This window comes from Euleptes europaea, chromosome 1 (genome assembly GCF_029931775.1).
Source record: "Euleptes europaea isolate rEulEur1 chromosome 1, rEulEur1.hap1, whole genome shotgun sequence".
Lineage (NCBI taxonomy): Eukaryota > Metazoa > Chordata > Lepidosauria > Squamata > Sphaerodactylidae > Euleptes > Euleptes europaea.
Genome location: NC_079312.1, coordinates 56,600,626 through 56,623,251, shown reverse-complemented (window position 1 = coordinate 56,623,251; position 22,626 = coordinate 56,600,626). Strand labels below are relative to the sequence as shown.

The 22,626-nt window shown below is 45.6% G+C and overlaps 1 protein-coding gene across 4 annotated transcripts in view; it reads left to right on the top strand.

Moving 5' to 3' along the window:
- Positions 1-22,626, top strand: part of PLXNA1 (plexin A1) — a 366,161-nt gene that overhangs the window by 231,515 nt on the left and 112,020 nt on the right. For all 4 annotated transcript variants that reach the window (XM_056853406.1, XM_056853393.1, XM_056853399.1 and 1 more), the window contains exon 10: positions 16,935-17,135. In XM_056853406.1, coding sequence (XP_056709384.1) covers positions 16,935-17,135 — 201 coding nt within the window. The remainder of the gene's footprint in view (positions 1-16,934; positions 17,136-22,626) is intronic.

Here is a 22,626-nt window from a genome sequence, read left to right as displayed (position 1 = left end):
TCCGGTAAGACACAGTCTGAAGCGGGACCCTCAACAAAAAAATCCGAGCGGGGTGGCTCGTCTAAAAAGCCCTCGTCGGTCATTATTTGTCCGGCAAAGTTTCCTTCTCTGGGTTCGCAAGATGGCCGCGTCACCCTCGGCATCTCCTCGACGCCGATCCCAGGCCAAGTCGTCTCATCCTTCGGCGTCGCTCGCCTCCGAAGCAGCTGCGCAGCAGCCCATTACTATTGAGGATTTGCCTCCTCATTCCCTGGCTACCCCCTTGGTTCCGTGTCCGAGCAGGGCCCAGGAAGACTCGGCTGAGTTCAAAGAGCACCTCCTTCATCTCTACAAAGATGTGCCTCCGGTGCTTCCAAAGTCCCCATGGCCTGATGATAAAGGGCCTCGGGCAGAACCTGCAGAGCTCCAGGAGGGTGCCTTTCAGCCACCCCCTCATGTGAACACCCACCAAGACTCCCGGCAGTCGGCTGACAAGGTCCAAGTGGAGTCACCGAAATGTTCGTCTCATCTTGAACCTGGCCAATGGCCTTGGCATCGATCGTCTTCTCGACGCCATTCTCAAAGCCAGGCTTCATCCAGATCCAGTCGGCGTCGGTCTGCTTTGCACTGTCGCCGCCCTACCCATTGGAGCCGATCCTCTTCTCGACGTCGATCCGCCCGTCGGAATCGATCCGTCTCTCGTAGACATCGATCATCCTCTCGTTGGAGCCGATCCGCTCGTTGGAGCCGTTCTTCTCGTTGGAGCCGATCCCATCGTCGGAGCCGATCCCATTGTCGGAGCCATTTTCTCTTATCCCCTTTCCAAAAAGTTTTTGAGAGGTCTCACTAATTTGTATCCTCCCGTCACTCCGCCCGTTCCTCAGTGGAGTCTATCCTTAGTCTTTCACAGCTCATGAGACCTCCGTTTGAGCTGTTAGCCACCTGTGAAATGGCTCTACTATCATTTAAGGCGGCCTTTTTGGTTGCAATTACCTCTGCAAGGAGGGTAAGCGACTTATCAGCGCTGTCACATTCCCCTCCTTATACTAAGTTCCACTCGGATAGGGTGGTATTGAAGCCAAAGATCTCCTTACCCAGGACATCGTCCTCCCTGTGTTTTTCCCTCACCCATCCTCCGATGCTGATAGAGCGTTACATTCCCTCAATGTCCGAAGAGCCCTCCTTTTTTACATTAAGAGGTCTCAGAATTTCCATAAGGATGACAACCTTTTTGTTTGCTTTGGGGGACACCGTAAAGGTCGTCGTGCTTCTCCTCAGTCCCTCTTGAGGTGGATCACGTCAACTATCAAATTGGCCTATGATCTTGCTCACCAAGAATGCCCTCCTATGATTAAGGCACATTCTACCAGAGCGTATGTGACTTCCATCGCCTTTTCTTCCAAGATAGATCTCTGGGACATCTGTAAGGCTGCCACTTGGTCCACGCCCTCCACGTTTATGAGACACTATGCTGTCGATGTGGACTCAGCAAGAGATGCAGCCATGGGATGTGCCGTACTGCAGTCTTTATTTCGGTGACTGTCCCACACCCACCGTCCTGGTAAGCGAGCTCGCTACTCTCCCAATGTGGGATTGCATAGAAGCCAGGCAGATGAAAAACAGAGTTTCACTTACCTGTAACTGTTGTTCATCTGGTGAATCTTCTATGCAGGCACACATCCCTCCCTCCTTCCCCACTGTGGGACCTCTCCCCTAGACGGGTGGTTGGTTCCGTGGCGGCAGGTTGCAGAACTGGAGGGAAGAGTGCTCCCTCCCCCTTGGGTTATGTGACTGATGGGTCATGTGACTGATTGCATGCCCCAAGGGGAGGGGGAGCACTCTCTTAGATTTTGCTAGAAGCTGACAAATCTTATCCGTGGCTGGCCTGCGCCTGCGCAGTCCCCAGTGTGTGCCTGCATAGAAGATCCACCAGATGAACAACAGTTACAGGTAAGTGAAACTCTGTTTTTCCTGCATATTCTAGTGAGGAGTTACGGTACTGAAGATATATTCTGAGATAAGGCCCTGATGAACCCTGGCTCAAGGGAAGTGCAGTGATCATTGAGATGCAGCACTAACTATGCTATTTAGCATATCTGATGTATTCTTAGAAGACAGTAAAACGGTATACTATTTGAATTATGTGAGAATGCGATGCTAGCCTAATTACAGGCTTTCCTTTCAAAATGGAAGCTAGAACTAAAAATGGTGCACCAGTGAGAGGTGTAAAATGATCAAATTCTCAGTCTAGAGACATTGATGTAGAGTCACCTAAGATACTCCAAACGGTTTAATCTAGCAGTCAGAATGTAGTCAATATGAGCTTCTACCTAAGACATGCCAAGAGGGGACTACACACACCCAAAGTATTCAGTAATGAATTTGCAAAGGCTTGCTGTAAATTATTGAAGCAATAGGCAGATGACCTTTGAGGATAACTTATTTTGATACTTTTCAAATGCGTCTATGTGGTGTCTCTTAACCAAAATTCCCTACGTGTTTTGAGCCAAAACCTGTCGGCGCTGAACAGCTTTATCTAACTCTCTTTCTGACAGGGACATTTTTTCTTTCTCATCTGTTTTCCATTGTGCAATCTCAAGGACAGAATAAGCTCTAGCGGTTTTGTATGTGGTTGATAATTTATGGTATCACCTGTATTTTGACTTTTAACATAATGTTTTATTTACTTACATAATTTTAACTAAATAACTTTTGTTGTAAGTTCAGGAATGTAATTACGTATTATATATTATAGATTGCCCTAAAGAAGCCTCTTGGCGAAACGCATAGGGAATTTTGGGATTTTTACTGGCCACTTTACACACAGAGATACAGTGTCCCGCGCCCAGGCTAGCCCCGGGCGCGGGACTGCCCCGCGGCGCACTTACCGGGCAGGAGGAGGCGAAGCCAGATGGGGAAAAGGGGGCAGGGCCGACGGTGCCACAGCCTGCGGGAGCCCCGGGAGAACTGCCGGCCTGGCCGGGAGGGCTGGGGCCGGGCGATGCGGCAACGCCGCCCGGCATTGACAGGGTTTGTGGGGCGACACCTCCGCCAGCCCAGGCGCTGGGCGAAGTCCCCCGGCAGAGGAGGAGCTGGGCGGGGAAGGGCCGGAGGGGCAAAGGGACGGGAGTGGGAGCGGCAGAGCACGAGCCGCCGATCAGCTGGGGCGGGGCCGCAGCCCTCCTGAAGGGGAGGGCGGATGGACGGAGCTGCCAGGGGCTGATTGGTGGAGCCCCTGTCAGACAGGAGGGGAGATGGGAAAGGGGCGGAACCCTGGAGGGCCTGGCTGGCTATATGACGGGGAGGGGGTGGAAGGCCAGGGAGGAAGCGGTGCCGGGCGTCCCTGGAGCCGGTGTGGCTCAGAGGAGCAGGAACGGACCGTGGGCTGAAGAGGAGGAAAGGAAATCCTCTCAGAAGGCCCATTCTGAGGCCAAAGGAAGCCCTCTCCAAGTCAAGCCGGCCAGGCCGCGGGGCTAAGAGGCGGGGCCCGAGGGGACGGATCCTCACATACAGGATGCATAAAACCTGCCATGTTGTGAGCTCCTGGAAGACAATAAACCTGGTCAGAGTGCTGGGGACAGAATCCAGTGGTTCTACCATGATCAAAGGGTGGAAACCTACCACCTGGAGCAAATTGGTGGTAAAGTGGTAGTAAACTGACTCTTGATCATTTAAGGGTTATAGCTCTTCTATGTGCTTACAACTTCCTTGCCACCCAGCACTGCATCTTTACATGATATTAGGCCAACACAAATCATCTTTACACAAATAAGATTCCAAATATGTCACAAGTATGAACTGAATGCTAAATGAAGGAGGTCTTTCCAGCCTACATATCAAGCTACCTGTGTATAAGTGTGTTATTGAGGATTTAAGTGTTTAGAAGACATTCTAGAAAATCTTTGTCATTTAACAGATGGGAACAAGGAGGCTGGATGTTGCTAGTCCAAAAGACAATCCATAAATCTACTACAGAGAATGGAAAATCCATGCAAAGCAAGAACAGTCACGGAATTTAAAAAACACCCCGTGGTTACATATAGGTTACCACAATATGCATGATTTCACAGAAGGAGTTAAATGTCCAGAAAATACAGTTGCCCATTGTGCATATACAGTATCCCATAGTGGCACATTTTGAGACATTCACATTACACACACTAGATTCACTCACACAGGACTCTGGATATTTTGGCTGGCATACTAGTCAAGCTCATCATTTGTAGTCACGGCTGAGCTCTCCCTTCGCAGAATGCAGATAAATGAAGGAGTTTGGCCTTAAGCAGAAGGTACAAGTGGCACCTTGCTATTGCTTCTTACTACAAAGCTCAATGCGAAGGGAGAGAAACAATTCCTCCCTTCCTCCCACAAGTTCTCTGTGGAAAAGCAGTGTGGTTCCCCCCTTCCTATTGTGCTTTTGCTGAAGAGAATGTGGCAGTGAAGCATTATGGGCACTTTTTGTAAGCCAGGTTGCAGAAGATAAACAGCTTCTTTTTTCCTCCATAGAAAATGAGGGAGGCAAGGGGAGAGAGCTTGTCTCCTTGAGCAGGCCATTTGAAGGAAGTGGAAGTGTGCCCATTAGGGAGGGCGGAGGGCGGAGGGTGGTCTGACTGTCAGACACCCCCAAGTCTTGATTCTTCCTTCAGTTCTAGCTGTCAAAGTGTGCTGTATCTGCCTTTCTTTTCTGCAACATGAATCCTGCAGCTAAAGCTTGTTGTTAGTGTTGGGGCTGGCCTGCAGAGGAGCTGCTGCTGTACCTCTGTGTCCCAGACTTGGGTTGTGGGCAGGCCAGTTGGTATCTGCAAGGCTGGCCTGTGGCTCAGCAGCCACAACCTAAAGCAACCCCATTGGCTACTAGGGTTGCCAACCTTCAGGTAATAGCTGGAGATCTCCTGCTATTACAACTAATCTCCAGCTGATAGAGATCAGTTCACCTGGAGAAAATGGCCGCTTTGGCAATTGTCCTCTATGGCATTGAAGTCCCTCCCCTCCCCAAACCCCGCCCTCCTCAGGCTCCATCCCAAAAACCTCCTGCTGGTGGCAAAGAGGGACCTGGCAACCCTATTGGGTACTGTTGCACACCAGCAGCTTCTTTCTGCCTTGTCTTGCCTGGTTTCAGGTTATGTGCACACCGCTAGCCCTGTTCTCACATTACATTGAACACACTCTAGGGTTGCCAACCTCCTGTACTGAATTTCTTATCCTTTGATACTAGTACAGTGGTGTCTATTTTCTCCTCCTCAACCTCCAGGTACTAGCTGGAGATCTCCTGCTATTACAACTGATCTCCAGCCGCTAGAGATCTGTTCACCTGGAGAAAATGGCCACTTTGGCAATTGGACTCTATGGCATTGAAGTCCCTCTCCTCCCCAAACCCTGCCCTCCTCAGGCTCCACACCAAAAACCTCGCACCGGTGGCAAAGAGGGACCTGGCAACCCTAACGCACGCCCATCCTACATGTACACATGCATGCAGCTGTTTGTAAGAAAGCCAACGTGCATTTACTTTGCAAATGAAACCAGGGACCAGTACCTTGAAAATTTGTGGTTTTGGTCACATGTTCAGCTGTACATGTGTGGAATGTAACATGAAAATTACTCAACACAACATGTAAAGAAAAAAAATCAAATGTACGCTGTACTCAGATTGAAAGTGTGCTCATGATAAATTGTGAACAGGGCTACAGTGGAGTCAAGTGAAGCTTCTGGAGTTGGGGGAGACTTCCTTCTCCATACAACTCAGTACACAAACAGGTGTGTGCACAATACGTAACAAATAGGTAAATAGAGGAAACTAACCAGAAGAAAAAGTGTCCCCTTTTAAAACTGAACCCCTCATCTGGCAAGTGGCCCCAAACCTCAAAAAAATGGTCAAACCAGTTAAAAATCAATTCTAATGAAACATGGTAGAATTCAGAGGGAGCAGCCAATGCCTAGATTTGAAGCATTTAAAAAAACGATCTAAAGAATTAAAGAACTGATTGCTGCAAAAGCAGACATTGGCAAATCAATCCTTGCCCTCTGCCTTCACTGAATGGGGAAATAGTGTTTGGATATATACTCGTGCGATGTTTGGCTTGGAGCCAGACCAGACGTTTCTGCAGTGCAATGACTTCCACCCACAGAATGTGATTTTTCCCAAATGTCCCTTGAAATCCTGTTCCTGAGGGTTAGGGGATCCCCAGGAATAGCATTTTCGGGGACATTTTGGGCTGCCATGGGAAGGAAAGGCAGGAAAATCACACTCCATGGGCGGACGTCATTGCACCTACGAGAACATCTCATCTGGATCCAACTCTGTGTATACATACCTAAATGGAGTTGTCAGGATGTACGGAGAAATGGATGACATTCCCATATGCAAGAGGATTCAACATCCTGGCTGGGTGAAACCTGTGCAATATGAGGCATGGTTAAAAACTCATTCTTCTGAGGACAAAATTACATCTCATTTGCAAGATCTGAAAAGGGAGTGGGGCAAATTGGATCGGAGCCATGGCATGGGGGGGGGAGTATTAATCAATTCCTCCTGCACATTTGCCCAATAGAAATTACTTTCATCTCCCAGCTGATGCTATTGAAAGTGCTTCCCTCTCCCACTGCAAGTTTCGGCTGCTTTTTACCCCGTTGGGGATTTCTGTTGAGAAAATGAGGGAGAGAATTTCACCTCCTTGGTGCTATAACCCTATTCTGATTTGTGTCCCCGTGCACTTGCTTTTTAGTGATCAAGAAAATTTTAGGAGATCCCCAGTGCAATCCTAAACAAAAGTGTGCACGTCCTAAACCCATTGACTTCAGTGTCCTAAGAAGGGTGTAACTCTGCTTTTGGTTGGACTGTGTCATAGATCTCATACATAATAAGTAGTTTGACCTTGAAGCTGGGAGATCTGGAAAGGACTGGAACAGGAAGAAAGGAACAGATCTTAACATCTGCAGCACTAAGCCAAGCTGCAGTCTCTTTCGGCTTTGTACAGGGATGAATGGCAAGGCATCTCCGTGTACCATTCCATGTCTACTCATGCTCAGCTGAGGCTGCCAGCTGCCAGATGAAGAAGTTCTGCCCGGCCCCTGTGCCTTTTAACAGAGCGTTCTGTGCCATGGAACTGAATGGGATAGGTGATAGTCAAACTGCTATTCAAAGGGCATCTGCAGGGGCGGGTTCAAAAGCAGTCATCCCTGTGCTTAGTTGGTTGTATGAGCTTTGGAGACACTCCTCTGAATATGTTTTCCCTTTGGATGTGGTCTCAGCAGTCCCCAGTTCCAGAGGGAAGCAGGGCAGACAAAATGCCACTGTTCTTATTGGCTGGCTTTCACTGGGTAGAATAAAGAGGCCTTGCTTTTCACCACAAACAGCTTGTGGCTCCTGCGGCTTCCAGAGAGGCAAAGCAAATGTCCAAACAGGAGGTTGTGAATGTGCAGAGGATGCCAGCACATCTCTTCTTGATGCCTCATGTTTACGTTTGGGGGTGGATTGCAGGCAGGGATGCATCTTCCTCTTGGGGATCACTTCTTTCATGAATGTGGGATTAATACTTAGAGCTATTTTAGGCAAGCCTTGGTTGGGCTAAATTGCAAACCATCAGACTTGTGGTTTTGGATGGAGAGATGTAGTGGAAAACTCCTTGTGTGCAGCACCCATGTAAAACCCACTTAACCCTCTGTATGGACCTGGTCTTCTGGGTATTTATTATCTATTAAGTTTGTACTGTAAAGAAAAGCTGCAGCAAGCATTAGTCACCTTTGCTATCTATGTGCTGTGTTTGAAACAGAAAGTTTGAGGAGGTGCTCTTGCGGCATTGGCCAGAGGCAATTGCTCTTCTTCAAATCAGGCCCGTGGGGATCTTTAGTAGAGCCAATACAGATTACTTCTGTGTGGGTATGATTTCCCAATTTGATCTCATTGCCTCTACAAATGCAAAGGCATTCACAGCACCACAGAGCTTCCACACAGAGCAATTTCCCACTTATTCCTCCCATGCTTGCGATTTCCCCTCTCCCCTTACCACTGGTGGGCTCTTTGCTGTTTTTCTTTTTTAATCCATAGTTTTTTTGTGTTGCTGAAGAGTTTTAACTCTATAGCAATGTAGCAGTTACTGATAACTTATTCCTGATTTTCTCAGCAGTCTATCCACAAGCATCGGAATCAGTTTGGGTACAGTGCTTCTGCATGTCTGCTATCCCTCTGCATTTTCACAGTTGTGGAGTCAGTTTATGTTTTTTTCGCATGTACCTTAAATAATCAGGATTTTCAAGGAAGGGTGCTGGCATCGTTGGTGGCATTATCGGTGGCGTCACAGCGCCCCCTTTTATTTTGTCAAATGCTTATATCGATACAATGGCTGCATTTTTTTAAAAAAAACTAAAATATTAACATAACATTGTAATGATAGGTTTAGTAGGTTCCTTGAATTCCCAGCTTTCATTTTTTTTTTTAAAGTAAGTCTCTAGTTCCTTCTCTCTCAAAGATATAAGAAAAAGGCATATCTTCGCAAGGGAAAGGGCTAGAGTCTTAGAGTTGTGTTTTAAATGAAAGTTGGGAATTAAGAGAACCGGAGAGCCAGCATGGTGTAGTGGTTAAGAGCAGTGGTTTGGAGCGATGGACTCTGATCTGGAGAACCGGGTTTGATTCCCCACTCCTCCACATGAGTGGCAGATGCTAATCTGGAGAACCGGGTTGGTTTCCCCACTCCCACACATGAAGCCAGCTGGGTGACCTTGAGCTAGTCATAGTTCTCTGTTCTCTCAGCCCCACCTACCTCACAGGGTGTCTGTTCTGGGGAGGGGAATGGAAGGTGATTGTAAGCCGGTTTCATTCTTCCTTAAGTGGCAGTCGGCATATAAAAACCAACTCCTACTCCTCTTCCTCTTCTTCTTCTTCTATCATTACAATGCTATATCAATATATTGATATTTTAATGCCTTTAAAAAAATTGAAAACAAAGCCACTCTTCTTCAGGGCGGGGGTAGGAGAGAGAGTGATTTGATGATGATGACAGTCCAGTCACTGAAAAATGGGCTGGAGGTAGGTGGGAGGGGGAAGGACGATGAAAATAGACAGAAACATTATGCATGAGGGAAAAGGCAACTCAAAATCAACTTCCAGAAAAAGATATGGGTAAAAATGGTCTCAAAAGAACCAGGAAAAAGCCGAGGGGGGTGGGTTAAGAACACATTAATATTTAAGCAAAACCTAAAGGCACAAAAATGCGTGCAGAAATCAGGGGAAAACCAAAGCAGTATGGGGCCAGAACTGACAGAATAAACCCATGTGGAAAAGCCCTCAGACTGGGGAGATCCAGGATTAATTCCCCACTCAGCCATGAAGTTTGCTGGGGGTGACTTGGGGCCAGTCGCTTTCTGTCAGCCTAATCTACCTGACAGTGTTGTTATGAGGATAAAGTAGAGAGGGAGAGAAATATGTGTACAGTCCTGAGCTCCTTGGAAGAAAGGGGTGATATAAATAGGATAGACAGAAAGAAAGAAGAGCAGGAATGTGTGAAAACAGCGGGGAGTCCAGACTCTTGTTCTGTTTACTTGGGAACAGATGACGTGCTCATCTGATTTGCTGCGTATGTGAATTATGTATCACGAGAGCCTTTGAGATCCTTTTCTTTGCTGTCCCACAAGGATCACCATGTAGTAAAATCACTGTCTGGATAAAAGGGATTGAAACATCCCATCCCATATCTGTATCTGTTATTTTTACGATACCAAATAATTCAATTTTTAGAAATTACAACAAAATAATTTCCTAAATAAAAGCATGTAACTGGGGACCTGCTTTTTGAGGGCAGAGGAGAGAATTTCTTGTTCCGCTGGTGAATGCTTCACAGATAGCTATTTATTGTGGAGAATTAAATATACCACATTTTTTCAGCTCTCCCGTTTTTGTGGTTACTCTGGCAAGTAAGCAATTGGGTGCTGAGGAAGTGAGCTGTGACTCACAAAGCCTCATATTAAAATAAATGTTATTAGTCTTGAAGGCGCCACTGAAATTTTGTTTTATTTTGCTATAACAGACTAACTCGGCTACCCCCGTGCAATCAGCAATAGAGTGGCCTTGGGAAGTTTTCATCTCTCTTCTACATCTTTTAAATTGGTATTAATAACATGTCATCTGGTATGATGAGAAAGTAGCTAAAACAGCTGAACAACGGGAAATCAGCTCAGGTTATCATTATTCTAGTATTTCTAGAGAATATGGATTTTACAGTGTATCAGGAAGTTTTTTTTGATGTTGTGTATGCTATTTAAACAAATGGGCCCATTATATACAAATTCACTGCATTAATTTGCATTTGTGATAGGGTTGCCAACCTCCAGGTAATACCTGGAGATTTCCTGCTATTACAACTGATCTCCAGCCCATAAAGATCACCTGGAGAAAATGGCCCCTTTGGCAGTTGGACTCTATGGCATTGAAGTCCCTCCCCTCCCCAAACCCCGCCCTCCTCAGGCTCCGCCCCAAAAACCTCCCGCCAGTGGCGAAGAGGGACCTGGCAACCCTAATTTGTGATTACAGTATTTGAAAACTTTTTGGCAAAGTCTTTAGTTGTGGGCAAAAAGGAGAGGGAAGGAGAGGCAGGGGAACCCTAATTAAGGGCAATGATGATTTTTAGGGAACTGGACCAGGCTTAGGAAGCCATCCTCAGATGCCCCTGCTGTCACATGTAATCAACATTTGTTTTTTTTTCTTTTGCTAATTGCTTTTGCAGGGAGGGTCCTATCTTTTCAGATCATTTCCATCTTCCCATCTTCTTTACACATGAAAGGCAAAATATCATTTTGTCAAATCTTAAGGCCTGGTCTAAGCCCATGCAAAGGACTCTAATTTCATACCACATCTGTATTTATTTGTAAAGAATATCACACATGTTTGGCATGTTAAGTTCCTACCTTGTCATTACAGGAATCTATTTCAAGAATACTGTGACATTCCCCCCCCCCCCCACGTTATTCTGAATATTTGCATTATGTCCATGTGGGATGCAACATCATTTGTCTGGCTGCATCATATGTCCCTGTGCATCAGTTGAGGTCCTCAGGTTGCCACCTGTCAGGTGTTCACCCTGCATAAGGAAGTTTGGCTGGTGTCAGCTAGAGAACATGCCTTTTCTGTTGTGGTATCCACTCTGTGGAATGGGCTCCCTGAGGAGGTGAAGGAAGCACCGTCTCTAGAATATTTTAGGAAATGCTGCACAGCCATTCTATTTGCCTGGGATGTAGACTACAGGTAGGATATCTGGCAACTAGCGGGAGGGTTGTGGGGGGCAGCATCCTGGGAGAAAAATTAAAAAGAAAAAAAAGGCCTTGTCTACTTACAAGAAGTTCTTACCTTAGAGTTTTTGGCAATTCCTAGAGGTACCCAGAAGTAACAAAAGGTAGCTCTAGGAATCACTGCAAATTCCATAAGTTTCCAGTGATTGCTAGAGCTAACTTTTGTCATTTCCAGGTACCTTTAGGAATAATCAGGAATTTTGTGGAATTAACTTCTTATAAGTAGATGAGACCATTTTTTCTTTTTAATTTTTCTCCCTCTGCTGCTTCCAGTGGTTGGCAGCAGTGAACAGGACCAGGGATGGAGGATTCCACACACCTACTGGGGGCTTAGAAACCCTAAGTACAGGCAGTTTTTTAGAGGAGAGCGGGGTTATTTGTGGTTTTAGTTTATTCTGCATGTTTTTAATTTAATTCATGATTTGTAAGCCGCCTTGAGCCATGAGGAAATAAACAAGTAAAATGGTGTGCCAAGCTGTCTTAATGAATGGATTTCTAATGGTTGTGTTTCAAAGCCCTGGCATAACAATTTACTGTTGCACTGATGAACTGCACTCCAAAGGTTTTAATACAGTAAGACTGTAGCCAGACTACACAAGGGCAAAACCTTTGGAAACAAACTTGACAACTACTGTTGGAAATCTAACAGTAGACACGGCGGTGTGCGGGACACAACTCTACAAGCTATCATGATAAAAAAGTCTAAAACATGAACTTGCCACACAACATGTTACAGTCTTTACTGTTCTACACATGTGGCAGTCATCACAATTAAACTGCACCAACATGCTAAATGTAACATTTAGACCAGACCCGAGATGCCCCCAAAGTAAAGAAGAGTCCTCAGCAAGAGACCTTCTTATACATTTGATTGGAATCATAAGGACTGGCAACTTGCTTTTTTCTTCCATAAGAACATGAGAAAGGCCATGCTGGATCAGACCAAGGTCCATCAAGTCCAGCAGTCTGTTCACACAGTGGCCAACCAGGTGCCTCTAGGAAGCCCACAAACAAGATGACTGCAGCAGTATTGTCCTGCCTGTGTTCCACAGCACCTAATATAATAGGCCTGCTCCTCTGATCCTGGAGAGAATAGGTATGCATCATGTCTAGTATCCATTTTTACTAGTAGCCATGAATAGCCCTCTCCTCCACGAACATGTCCACTCCCCTCTTAAAGCCTTCCAAGTTGCTCAATGCTGACATTCTCTACACTCTGAATTCTTCCCAAGTTTTGATGCAAGCATTGTGCAAGAACAGGCGCTGTGAAAATATGCAGGCCTGGCTATGGAGACTACAAGCATTTAGAGCTTGGGGAAGGTGGGTGTTCTCATTAGCCCTTGGAATTAGCTGTTACAATGCAGGGAACAGCTGGAAGAGACCCAGCCAGCATCACAGCCATTTCTCCTGAGCCCAGCATCATGGAGTGCTGAGCCACAACACTCTTTAGAAAAGCTCCTAAGCACCAGGTGCTTCCTGTTTTTAGCAGGGCAAAATTTTTACTGGATGAGACATTGCTCCCTCCAGACACCAAACATGTGACGGAGCAAGTCTGAATGGGCTCTGGCTCAAATAAACAGTCAGCAAAATGTGTGCATGTTTTGGGAGAGAGAGAGAGAGGACATTAGCTCATGCAGTATACTATGCCTAGGTAGCTACAAATACACATTTTGTATTGGAGTGCTGGGTATATGTGTTCAGGCTCTACATAGGGTTCTGTGGCATTTCTTCATGCACATCTAGTCACTTTGCCCTGGGCATCTCACAATGGGTAGCTTTAAGTCTCAATAAAGAGCTGCCGTGCGTGCAGTTTTTGCACGTCAGGCTATAGAATTAACCCGTCCAAATCAGTGGGGGGAAAGTTGTGAGTAAACAAGAAGAATGACATTTGGCATGGGTGAGGGGGAAGAGGAGAGGGGAAGGTTTTGATTTCCAAACCCAAAGTTGTTTTTGTCCCAGGAGATGGCAGGCTTCTCTCGTCCCCCCCCCCTTTTTTATGGTCTGTGTTTTCACCCTGTGAAGGAAAAAAGTATTTGGGAGCCTTAATGAGCATTTGCAAAGCACTTTGAGGCGTCCAGACCTTGTGTACTTGCGATTAGTTCCTGGCGCAAACACATCCCTGGTTGCTTGTTTCTGCATCTGCTACCAGCACTGTTTACTGGAATTAGCATCCATGACTTGGGCTAAACTTATCCATTCGCAAGGGGAAAGAGTTGGCCCGCCCTCTGTTGGAGTCTCTGGTGAACGTGCCTGTGGGCTGCTAAGCAAAGTGCAGTTTTCTTAACCTGTTAACAGTTGGCTTCAAAACATGTTATTCTTCTGTCTCCCTGTTATTTAAAGGAGGCAGGTCTTTGCCCCCAGGCCCAGGTTCACCCGCTTGGGGATTGCATCAGGCAATTGTTACCAATGTGGTCCCCTGCTGGGATGTAAGACTGTCTGGGGTTGTTTTTTGTTTTGTTTTTTTGACCTGGCCCTGTTTATTTCTATTCTCTCCTTGCTCTCTTGTGCTCTGCAGCCAGGCTATGGGAGGCCAGGGTGGTCCTCCGAGAGCAACCTTGGTGTTTGGGATAAAACGTTTCACCCTCTGCCTTGCCGCGAGGCAGAAAAGCAACTCGCTGAGAGAATTGTTACGCTGTAGCCGTGGTGCTAACCGAACTCCCAGACAGCTTAGCAATAAACCCAGGTTGTGTCAGTTACAGTTACGATCTTTCCATCATACGTGCCCCTTTGCCACGAAGGTGTGTGGGAAATTCTGGTGAGCCCTGCTTAGGCAGAGTTGGATGCTGGTCTGTGAAATTCCTAATGATTGAGCTTTGGCTTCCTGCAGGTGATTTCCTTGCACTAGGACAGAGCTGGATTTCTAGGTCAGACATGCTGAGAAAGCCAGGGCCATCATTTGTTGGCAGGGTTTCATATGCCAGCCAGGTGCTTTACAACTCTGGCTTCATGGGGATCTCTAAATAGAGAGGCCTTAATCATGTTTTTCTCTCTCACCTGGAACGACAAGGTCACACTTCTTCATAGTTCTCATTTATAGCTCTCAGAGGAGGTGGGCTAGTGTTGAATCAGCTAGGTGGCACCTAATCCCTAATGTGGCAATTCACACGCTGCCCTTTAGCTTAAGTTTTCTTATTACCTGTAAGGCAATGTTTAATGGGGGAAACCCATTCTCATTGTAATACTTATAAATATTGAAAGGAAATTAGGCTGGCACATGTGGTTCTTCCCACTTTCCCTGTTCTGTTTTGTCTTTCTAGCAACTCTCTGAGACAGTTAAGTGATAGTGACTAAGTCGATGACAGTAAACTTTATGGCTGTTTATCCACCACACTGCCTCAGACTGGGACTCTGGTTATAGTGTCTTGGCTTTTCCTCCCACTTTAGGATGAGAGCAACAACAGTGTCTCTGTAAGATGTTGCTTATAGAGGAGGGTGGATCTCATTAGTGCTGCAACAAGGTCTTCTTTTACCTGCTGACTGATGGCCTCCACTAGAAGAAGAGTTTGTTTTTATACCTTGAGTTTCTCACCTTAAGGAGTCTCAAACCGGCTTACAATCGCCTTCCCCTCCCCACAACAGGCACCCTGTGAGGTAGGTGGGGCTGAGAGAGTTCTGAGAGAGCTGTAACTAGCCCAAGGTCACCCAGCAGGCTGTATGTGTAGGAGTGGGGAAACCAACCCGGTTCACCAGCTTAGCGTCGGCCGCGCATGTGGAGGAGTGAGGGAATCAAACCCAGTTCTCCAGATTAGAGTCCACCACTCTTAACCACCGCACCACACTGGCCCTCACTGCTGGGTGTTCGACCCACATTGCCTTTCCAAACAATTTGAGTTCCCCTGGCCCCTATTCAAAGGAGCCCAGAACCTCAGCTGGATCTAGTAGGCACATGTGTATTTCTGTGCCACCAGTTGTGCATCATCTGCGGTGAACCATATTGACATTGAATGGTGAGTTTGTTTAATGAATAAAGGTAAAGGTCCCCTGTGCAAGCACCGGGTCATTCCTGACTCATGGGGTGACGTCACATCCCGACGTTTCCAAGGCAGACTTTGTTTGCGGGGTGGTTTGCCAGTGCCTTCCCCAGTTATCTTCCCTTTACCCCCAGCAAGCTGGGTACTTCAAATAATAAGAATTGTTTGAGTGTTAACAGGGAAAAGGCATGCTCTGTTCTGATAGTACCTTTTTCTACTGTAGAGAATAAGGCTGTTTGCACCGTAGGATATAGAATCAAGAACTCTGAATGACTGTCCTGATTCAACTTACCGTTGTTTCCTGGGGTGGGACAAAAGCTTTAATATTCCTATTCTAAAAATGTGAGTTCACTGTATAGCAGGTGTTCTTGAACAACTTTTACAGAGCTGCCCAAGTGTATCCACTTACATACATGTAAGCAAAGCCATGAAGATGTACCACTAGGGTTGCTAGCTCCGGGTTGGGAAATACCTGGAGATTTTTGGGCGGAGCCTGAGGAGGGCAAGGTTTGGAGAAGGGGAGGGACTTCAATGCCATAGAGTCCAATTGTCAAAGCACCCATTTTCTCCAGGTGAACTGATCTCTGCCAGCTGGAGATCAATTGTAATAGCAGGAGATCTTGGAGAATGAAGTTTGAACCCTCCGAGGTCTCAATCCAAGGTTGATTTATCCAGGGGACAATCTGTGAACTGCCTGAAGAAGACCATTGAAACGCTGGAATTATCTAGAGTCCACGTCCTCTTTTGGATCAGGTCCACCAAATCGGTCTGAGCTTGTGCTCCTTTGAACTGTATCCGCATGTCAGATTGGGGCCATTCTCGCACAGCCGGACTTTACTGTGCGTTTTTACGCTGTCTGCAGCTTTGTGTTATATGCATTATTTATTGTACTTGTGCTCTTATTTGTGTGCATGTTGATTTCACGTTTACTCCACCTGCACCTTTATGTATATATGTAGGACTGTAGCATTTATTCACTAATATAGTGTATATATATTTTTTGAGAGAGCCTCCGTGCTACTTTGTTTATTTCTAGCTTTGTTGTTGCAGCATAGGTTATTTTTGGTTAGTACCTGGAGGTTGGCAACCTTATGTACCACCTGTGCTAATTTTTCAGCGTTAACTGGCCTTGCTGCTTGTAAAGAGGAATGTCAAGAATCAGTGTGCATTCTGTGATCTGGTTGTGGCATTTGCATAGTATGCAGTATTTTGATGGAAATCACTTCCAACCAAGCAGGACAGTACCGTAATTGGAAACCATAAAAGGGTTAGGGGAAGACCACAAGTGCTGAGAGAAGCTTGGGCTGATTGGCTGGGAGCCTAGTGCAGGAGTCCAGTTTGGCAAGGAAGGCAGAAGCACGAAGAATCAGACTTGGCAGGGTTGAGCTGGAACATGGGAATATGATATGCAATAGGCTGGACGAGTTGCTTGGCTAAAGTGCTTGGTTTGATGGGAACCGGAAACTTATAGTGAAAGAGCAGCTAGTTGAATGTGTCCCTGAAGAACATACTTTATGGGCTCTTGGTTTACTCTTGCAAAAGTCTTGCATATGGGATAAAGTCTATGCATTGTACCCAATTAGGCTAGTTTATGTTGACCATGACAAAACTGAATTTGAAGACCTCAGTCAGCGTTTCCAAATGGAGGTGTGGTTTCTCTTGTATCTGTACTGTTTTAAAACAAGTTGTCTTTCTCTCTTTTTACAGGATTGCCCACAGATCCTTCCCTCCACCCAGATATATATCCCTGTGGGTGTGGTGAAGCCCATCACCTTGACAGCAAAAAACTTACCGCAGCCTCAGTCAGGACAACGCAATTATGAGTGCATCTTCCACATCCCTGGCAGTCCCACACGTGTCACTGCTCTGCGCTTTAATAGCACCAGCATCCAGTGCCAGAACACCTCGGTGAGTCCACTGCTTGTAGCTGTCCTCTGAAAAGGTTGCTTTGTGTCTGATAGACATGCTTGCCTGAGATGTGCAAGTGACCGGTAGAGAACTGCATGCTGTTTTCTCATCACAAAAGGCCTCACTTTCTGGGTCTTCCTCCTCCTACCAGCGTCTCTGGTAAAAGGTCACCCTTGTTGTTTCTTGCCACCTTTCGCTCTTTATCAGAAGACTTTAAGTGTGTGTTTATTGTATTCTTTGTGGCCTGGGAAGAAATCCCGATCCTTTTTCTGCTATAGTGTTATCCATTTTCCTTTCTTTCTGTTTTTTTCTTTCCCTTCAGCTGTGTGAAATTGTTCTGTGCAGTATCAACATCCCCTCCTTCCTCTGCTACTGAGCCAAAGCTACCCAAGGGGACAGTGCTGTGTTTTATGAGCATTTCCAAAGAAATTTGCTTATGAAAGCCAGAAAAACCTGCCTAGACCTGAGCCAGCTTTGCTGGTGTCCCAGAGGAACTCTCCCGTCCTTCTCTGTACCCTGCCCATACTTGGACTGATCCCACTTTATAAACAGACTTCAGTTAATTCTTTTTTATATCTAGCATTGTACACCTTCTCTCCTGCTCACGCAAGGGTAGCTGCTAAGGTTGCCAACCTCCAGGTTGTGGCTGGAGATTACAACTGATCTCCAGCCGATACAGATCAGGTCACCTGGAGAAAATGGCCGCTTTGGCAATTGGACTCTATGGCATTGAAGTCCATCCCCAAACCCCACCCTCCTCAGGCTCCACCCCAAAAACCTCCCACTGATGGCAAAGAGGGACCTGTCAACCCTAGTAGCTGCACTTCTCCAGGTTATATTCCTAACATTTCTGCCCAGTCATGTCTTCATCTGTTGGCCTTAGCCTTTATCTTCCACACAAAATTTGGTTTGCTGTTTTCATTCCTAATCTGAAGGACTCCTTTTGTCCCAATGCAGAATCTTCTTAACAGACCCCCTAACACTGAATCTATTGCCTCTGCTAGTAAATCTGCTTTAGAATAGCTCATAGCAGCTTATTGTCTTGTTTGTGCTCTCCTGATTAAACAAATCTGCCCGCCCTCTAACCCTGCAGGTTCCCCACTTATCGCCACTTCTACTGTATCATAGCTGCTGTGCTGGGAAATAAAGTTTTGTTAGGCCAGCAGAGTGATCTCATGTGATCCATTCAGGAAGTTCCCCATGCGTCCCAATATTCTCAGCAGGGGAGCTCTGATAGTAAAACTCTTAGTAGTCCCTTCATCTACAGCGCATGACTTTCCTTTGGCTGATCTGCTGGGCCATCTTCCAACCTCCACTCATTTATTTGAGAGCAGACCCTCCTCTTCCAGCCTCTGTTTTAATCCTCTAGAAATGTTCTTTTCCTGTCATTTGCCCTGTGAAAGCTTATTTGCAGCCTAATGTGAGCAGCGTTCCCTGCTCTTCTGCCCTTCGGCAGTAGGAGGGACATTGGAAAATTATTGGAGAACTAATGTTTGCTTCGCATGGTGTTTCCTTTGTCCACTTGCTGCCAGGTTGTTTTTTCTTGGACAAAACTTAGGGCGAGAGATCTTGGAGAGCACCGTTTCCATCTTCTTCTCTGGCAACAGCTGTTTGCACGTATCAAGGGGGAAAATACTCAATCAGAAAGGTTCTTTATCTGAAGAGAGAACGCTATTGGAATATTTTCAGCTACTTAAATAAACAGCATGGTTGGAAATGGATGCAAACTACAAAATTATAATTGATGTTTTAAGAATCCTGAAAGTAGCATTTTAATTCTGGTTTACTGGCAACCCTGCACCTTGTGTATGTAAATAGTATGCGCTCAGCTGGGGTGTTCCTTCTGTTGACCCTCTTGCTTTTAGACATTGGATATTTATTGATTCACCCTGAAATCCAGGTTATTGGTGTCTGTTGGAGTTTGGAATTAATCCCTAAATATGTGAATAGATATTTTGCATCTGATAGAGAAGCAATACAGATCAGGTCAGTGGAGACTTGGTGGTTTGGGAAGCAGAACAACCCAGGAGTTTTGCATGGTTTTGTTTTTGATATTGATATAAATACAAGCTCCAGGAAGGTAGTGAGCTTGGACAAAGAGAAAGGAAGCAGAAAGGCAAGAATAGCAGATGATGTGGCTATTGTGTAGCGCATACTAAACTGGAAGTAAATGTTTAATCTGGAGGTAGACAAAGAAAACAAAAAGGAATAGCGAAGATGTACTTTCTAGAAAGGAAAGTAAATGATCTTATTTTGATCAGCCAGTATGTTTTCCTATGAGTAATTTTGGATTTGCAGGATAAACCCAAGTGCAATTGGTGTCTCATTCACATGACATTAGAAGCCAGCAAAAAAGATATTTTTATTTCTTCCATCTGGCCATTGCATGAGATACACCTCACAAATCTTGCCCCAAGAGAGATACAATGATCCCCAAATCCAAGGCTCACAAAACAATAAGATCCATGATTTTCACTTCACATTCATGATTCTGCTTCTTCATGAGAACATTAAACTAATATTTATTATTTTATTTTATTATGCTTCTATCCCACCTTTCTCCCATCAAGCATGACTCAAGGAGGCTTACAAAAGTCACCCCAGAGGACATGACAATCATATATCTAATTTCAAAACAAGTCATAGGGTACATGATCAATGGATCCGCAAAATGGAGCTAGGGGCAGATGGGGGAATTTCTCTACAAACCTGAAGGAAGTCCCATCTAAATGAAAAAAAACCAGGAGATGAAAACTCCACAAAGTAATAGAAGAATGTGTAGCTTTAAGAAAAGAATGTTCATTGAGCTCTGTGTGGCCATTTAGGAGGCTCTTGGGCAACCACAACAATAATATTTAACCTTCCAAGCCTTGCTTTCTGAAAAGCAAACCTGTTGGTGGGGGAGTAAGGATGGACCCAAAACACCCTGGAAAAGGTCCTGTCCTGTCTCTCTTCACTGTCTTGTCCTCTGATGAAGGAGGACTCACTAGGGACGGGCCCGGAGGCAACCACCTGAGACTCATTACCCATATTACTCAGCCTAGCTTGGCAGCAGAGGATACCACACAACATAGCCTGTCATTGTGCTGGTTATGGCCACAACATGGACTGAGCCTGGTGGTGGTGGCAGCCATCCACAACTTGGCCAGACTTTTCCTGAGAAGTGTCTGCCAGGTTGAGGGAAGGAAGGAAAGGAGAAGACGGGGTGGGAGGAAGATAAAAGGTAGGTTGGCTTGTGGGTGGGTGGGTGGGAAGGAGAGAAAGAAGCAGGAAAAGGGACTATGGGGGCTGCCAGGGAAGGGGAAGGGAAAATAGTGGGGAAGGGGTATGTGGAAATGAAATGTCCTTGCAAGTCCTTGAGGGTCTCCCCACTTTAATAATAATGATAATGATGATGATGATGATGATTATGATGATAATGTAATAAAATAATCACACACCAGGGTTTGTTCCTTTCCATAGGCAGTTCTTACAGTGTCTCAGGAGAGGACAGTGTTGAGCCGCTAGCCTTACTGGCTGGAACACACTGTATCCCCTGAAGCTGCAGCAGATGGAAGAATATAAAGACACAAGATTAAACTGAGAAGACTTATTTTGGTAACTTATGTAGAAATTAAGGGCATATCCATAAAGCATTAAATGGAGGGTAGGTGAGACTGAATCCTCTCACACCAAAAATACATACACATACACACTCTTGCAGATTGCCCTTTGCCCAATGACAATGAGCCTTTGGAGGCAGGCTGATCATCCTTGTTCATAGCACAGCTCTGCCACTCTCCCAATCACTGTCTTCAGAGGTCAACTGAGCTGCCATTTCCACAGCAGGAAGCCAGTTACACAAAATACCTGCTCAGCCATCTGAGTGCTGTTACTGAAACGTGTCATCGTATATCCTAATAGCGAAGTCGACCAAATCTGAAGATACTTTAGTCTGGTGATTGCAGCTGTAAATGGACAAGGCAGATCTTTCTGCAAAGCTGAAAAATTCCCCAGGCTTGCCGAAAAACCTAAAACCTTAAAAAAGAAAAAGATAAATGTTAAATAAAAAACGATAGAAGTAACACCTGTAGAAACTGAAGCCTTTGATAGGCACCCAAAGCATTCCAGGCTTGGTTTTCCTCAGTAAAAGGCCGGGGGAGGAGGCAGGGCCTGTTTCCAGGGTTGTTTTGGCTTTGAGGGAGCACTCATTGGGGCCAGACCTGGCTAGGGTTGCCAGCTACAGGTTGGGAAAATCGTGTGGATATTGTGGTAGAGTCTGAGGAGGGCAGGGTTTGGGGAGGGAGAGGCCTCAACTGAATATAATGCCACAGAAACTACACTCCAAAGCATTTTCTCCAGTGGGACAGACCTCTGTCATCGGAAGTTCAGTTGTAATTCCAGGAGATCTCCAGATCCCATCTGTAGGCTGGCAACCTTAGGTCTGGCACCAACCTCTGGATGACCTGATACCAGTGGACTTTCATAACTCAACTAAGCCTGGCTACTTTCTACTGTTGACAGCAGCCACCCAATGAAAGCCAGCGTGGTGTGGAAGTTAGCACTTTAGAGTAGGTTCTGGGAGAACCAGGTTCGAATCCCCACCTTGCTGTGGAAGCTCACTGGGTGATTTTGGACCAGTCACACACTTTTAGCCTGTCTGTTGTGCAGACAAAAAGGAGGAGAGGAGAATAATGTAAGCTGCTTTGGTCCCCACTGTGGAGAAAGGCAGGGTATAAATAAATAGTAAAGATAGCTAAAGATAGGAGATAGGAGGCAGCTAAAAGGTAGGTTGGTGAATGGCTGAGAAGGAGAGAAGGAGGCAGGGAAAGGGGGAGGAAATGGAGAGAGAGATTAAGCGGAAAGCTCCCCAACAAGTGTTTTGTAGGAGCCATTTTTATCTTCTGCTTGAGAAAGTAAATTGCAGGAAAGGGGGTTTCCACCCTGTTTCTAGCAAGCTGCTAAAACCACTTTTGCCCCACATCAGTTGCATTTTCTTCTTGGAGACTCACACCTTTGAATCATTCCACAAACATATGTATGTGTGTGTGTTTTATTTAACTTGCAATGACATTTCTTAGATGAGAAAAGTAAACCAAAACGTATTTTAGAGTTTACAGTTTTGTTTTACTAATGTACTATCAAGGCAGTTCACAATAAAACTGATGAAGAAAAAATTAAAAACATCAATAAAAGCAATAGAATTTCAAAAATACAAAACCCATCAAAGCATTATCACAGTTAATATCAATGTTATTAGCCTCCTGCTCCCCAAAGCCTTTCTGACAACCACAGTGTTTATATTACAGTATTTGTATCCTGTTTTTCTGCCTTCACAAGGGCCACCAAGGCAGCTAACAAATTAAAACATGCATAATAAAGTCATGTGTTACAACCAACCTCCCCAAACTACAAAACAATTAAAACCAGAGCTGAAATACAGAAATAAGAATTACAACAGGTCAGAAAGTAGAGATCACTGAGAGAACGCTGAACGAACCCAAAAAGTCTT